This window comes from Oryzias melastigma, unplaced genomic scaffold (assembly GCF_002922805.2).
Source record: "Oryzias melastigma strain HK-1 unplaced genomic scaffold, ASM292280v2 sc00289, whole genome shotgun sequence".
Classification (NCBI taxonomy): Eukaryota; Metazoa; Chordata; class Actinopteri; order Beloniformes; family Adrianichthyidae; genus Oryzias; species Oryzias melastigma.
The window spans coordinates 295,379-298,945 of record NW_023416907.1 but is presented as its reverse complement, the minus strand read 5'-3'; the positions used below and the strand labels follow the sequence as shown (position 1 = coordinate 298,945).

Here is a 3,567-nt window from a genome sequence, read left to right as displayed (position 1 = left end):
ATCACCAACCAAAGTTTAAGCTTCGCGGCAATTTTCCAGCTTCAGCCTGAATTAGACGCAGCCGTCTCAGGACCGCGAGACAAACTTGGGCCTGGTCGTATCTTCAAACAGAAAAAGATCCAGCTGTTCTCTTGTTAGGATGGTTATTTATTTTAAATACAGCTGAACGCGCTTCTCACGTGCATCTGATCAGACTATAACCTGGCCGCTGATGACAACTGAAAAGCTGCGGTGCGCGAGAGAGGGACACGCGCATTTCTCCAGCGCGTCTCCCAAATGCTCCTTTTATCTGGACAAAAAGGAATAAATGTAAGTAAATCCAAAAGGACCGCTGACAGAATCAAACGTTGGAATGGTTCTCCCTCAAAGGCTTCAACAATGACTTGTACGATTCTCCCGAGCCGCCGTGATTAAAGAAGAAGCTGTTTACATCCCCCTGTCTCGTGGTAGAGGCGTGGAAAGCGGCAGACGGTTGCAATAAACTCACTCCTGATTGGCGACAGTACTTCCTGTAGATTCCATGACTCAGCTATGACTCAGACCAATCGCTGAAGATTGTTTGCAAATGGCGGTATCCGTTTCAGGAATTGACGGTGAAAGCGGCGGCCTACTTTCGCGAGGAGAGGAAGTAATGCATTTCCAATGGGGGACCTCAGTGCTCGATCTGTCCATTGTTTTTACAGTCTATGGCTTTACCACAGAGCTTTCCAGAACCACCATGGTGCTTATCAGGCTGAAGGTTTCTAAAAATTAGCTACAGGAAATCCAATACCTTATCAAACTCTAAATAGATTTTTTTTTTTTAATAGAGTAAGGACCAACGCGAAAGGGTAATCTTAATTTTTAACCAACTAGATGTAGTCAAAATGACAATATTTTTTTCCCATCAATACTCTACAAGTGGAGCTCACACAACCTGCACTCTTCTCCTGCTTTAGGAAGCCTCAATCCCTGTTATCTGCACACACTTCAATACTGTCACGGCAGCGGCTGTCCCCGCCCCCGCTACAGCTGCAGCANGGGACCTCAGTGCTCGATCTGTCCATTGTTTTTTACAGTCTATGGTCTCACCCAAGTTAAGAGGACAGATGGGAAAAGAGGGCGGGATCTACTTTGTAGAATTTTTAATTTATATATATATATAAAGTTAGTCATAACATGACATTTTATAACCCACGTTTCAATACAAGCAGAGCTCTAAATTAACAGGGCAGAACAACTCTTTCACCTGCCACTTTGACATTTGAGTCTTTGTTCATCATCTCTGAGGGGGCGCAAACACACAAGCTTGACATTTAGGTGTCTGCTTCTCCCTCCACTCTTCTACAAACATATATCGCAGACTTTAATCCCGACTTTTTTGTGCAGATTTAATGGTTTTTATTGTCACATACACGATGTGCATTCAGGGGCTCCATAGAATTTCCGCACTTATGCGCTTGCATTAAGAACTTGCTGCATTCAGGTGTGCTGGGAATTTCTAGCATTTACTGATACTGACTTTAGCCAACACAAATACACACTCACTTGGTGCTCATTGTGTCTTGCAACTACAACACACTGATCTATAAAATCACACACAATTATGCAAAAATATTTCTCTTGACATTAAATAAATACTTTAAAATAATTATTTTATTGTTCATCACTAGTTTTAATCTTTACTCTTCTGTGGCACATTTAGGATTTGAACAAAGTTAATTTCTTAGAAAACGTTCAAGCTATGAAAAAATGACCATGACTAGAAATAAACATTAGGGGTTCTTTCACCTTTATATTTTTATATAGTTTTATTTATATAGTATGTATTTTAGCTTGTATTATTTTATTTACTCCTAACTGTTATTAAGCTGCACAGATTTGTGTTAAATGTATTTTGTGTCTTTTTTGCAACTGTGAGCCTAAGGAGGCTGAGGTCCTTTGATGTGTGTGCTGATATGTTGCTCCTCTTCTATCAGTCGGTTGTGGCAAGTGCTGTTTCTTTTGGGGTTGTATGTTGGGGTGGCAATATGACCAAAAGGGACTGCAATCGGCTGGACAAACTGATGAAGAGGTGTGCATCTGTGATCGGGAGGAGGGTGGACTCGGTGGGAACTGTGCTGCAGAAGAGGATGAAGGCTCTAAGCCGAAACATCCTGGACAATCCCAGACATCCTCTACACAGCACAATGTCGGCACAGAGGAGCACACGGAGTAACAGGCTCCTTTCACTGCGCTGCAGGACTGAGCGCTTTAAGAAATCATTTGTCCCTTCAGCCATCAGGCTGTTTAACAAATCTGCCTGATATAAACTGGTATTTTATTTTATTTTATGAATCTGTTATTTTTTTTTTTATTGGTATTTATTGGTATTTATTGTGTGTGTTTGTTGTATTCTGTTCTGCTGCCGAACACCTGAATTTCTCCCTTGGGAGATTAATAAAGTTCTATCTATCTATCTATCTATCTATCTAAAACTCCATCTAAAATGAACTTTAACTTTTTTATGTTCAGTAACTGATGTTTTGTTGAATTAAAGGGAGAATATAGCCCTTGTTTGTAGTTTTTGGACAAAATCAATCTTTTATTTTAATAAATGAGGAGAAAGAGGAACTTCAACGGAGGGCAGGAGCAACAGGGAGCTGTCTGCTATTAGAAATTCCACATGGAGGAAACTAATCATAATTTTATTTTGGGATGGGGTCCAACATGAGTTTACTACAATAACCACTGGCGTTATAAAATCGCGAGAACTCAGCGAATCCCATTTTTCCTGAAGAAATGTTCTGTTTTTGTATGATTTTATCTCTAGTGTATGAATATAACATGGAAACATTACAAAATAAAGGTAGTGTCATAGGAGAGAATTTACTGAATAAAATGATATCAAATAAACATGCTTGTAGTCCTTCAAATTGAAAATACAAAGGTAATTTCAAACTGAGTTTATTCAGATTCCAGAGGGTTAAAGTGTTAAATTTGTGCTCCACGTGCCTCTTTTTACTTTTCAGCACCTGCCCCTCCAAAGGTCTCTGCACGCCCCTGCTGTACAGGCCTGATGCTATTTCTGTCGTCCCGGGAAGGAGCTGGATGCGCCAACAGACAGCTGAAGTTACCAATCTGCGCACGGCTGCGCCCCCCACCAAAAATAACCACAGCGGCGTGCACGTGGGTGTGCGTGATCCCGGGCCATGTCTTCGTCCTGGGAGCGCTCTAATAATAGAAGAGGCTGCCCGCGCCCGTAAGACCCCCTTTTGTTGCATTTTTTTTAGCCGCATACATCAGAAACAAAATGGTCATCAAAGTTTTCCTCGCCTCCTCCTCTGGATCCACTGCGGTAAGTTTTCGATCACTGATGAAAAAGCACTTTTACAGCGAACTTTATGTTCATTCAGTGGTTCTGCGGGTTGTGCTCTCGCGCTAAAGTGGCGCTCACTTTTACGCGCAAATGGGTTTTAGATCATTAACTGTGCGTAATCGCTCTACTTATCGGATCAATCAATTAGAGTGAGTGGAGTTTTTCTGAAAAGGGGGGGCTCCTTAACTTTTCCACCAATGAGTTCCACTAACAGATGTCCCAGACGGTAA

At 41.5% G+C, this 3,567-nt stretch overlaps 1 protein-coding gene across 8 annotated transcripts in view; it reads left to right on the top strand.

The window, feature by feature from the left end:
* The first annotated feature begins 2,993 nt into the window (after nt 1-2,993).
* LOC112140595 (SH3 domain-binding glutamic acid-rich-like protein) overlaps nt 2,994-3,567 on the top strand; it is a 15,259-nt gene continuing 14,685 nt past the window's right edge. For 2 of the 8 annotated variants that reach the window (XM_024263584.2, XM_024263585.2), the window contains exon 1: nt 3,000-3,316. In XM_024263584.2, the coding sequence (XP_024119352.1) occupies nt 3,272-3,316 (45 nt within the window). In that variant the 5' untranslated portion in view covers nt 3,000-3,271. Of the gene's footprint in view, nt 3,317-3,567 lie in introns of all 8 variants that reach the window. The other 6 variants (XM_024263586.2, XM_024263587.2, XM_036210902.1 and 3 more) reach the window with 5 other exon arrangements.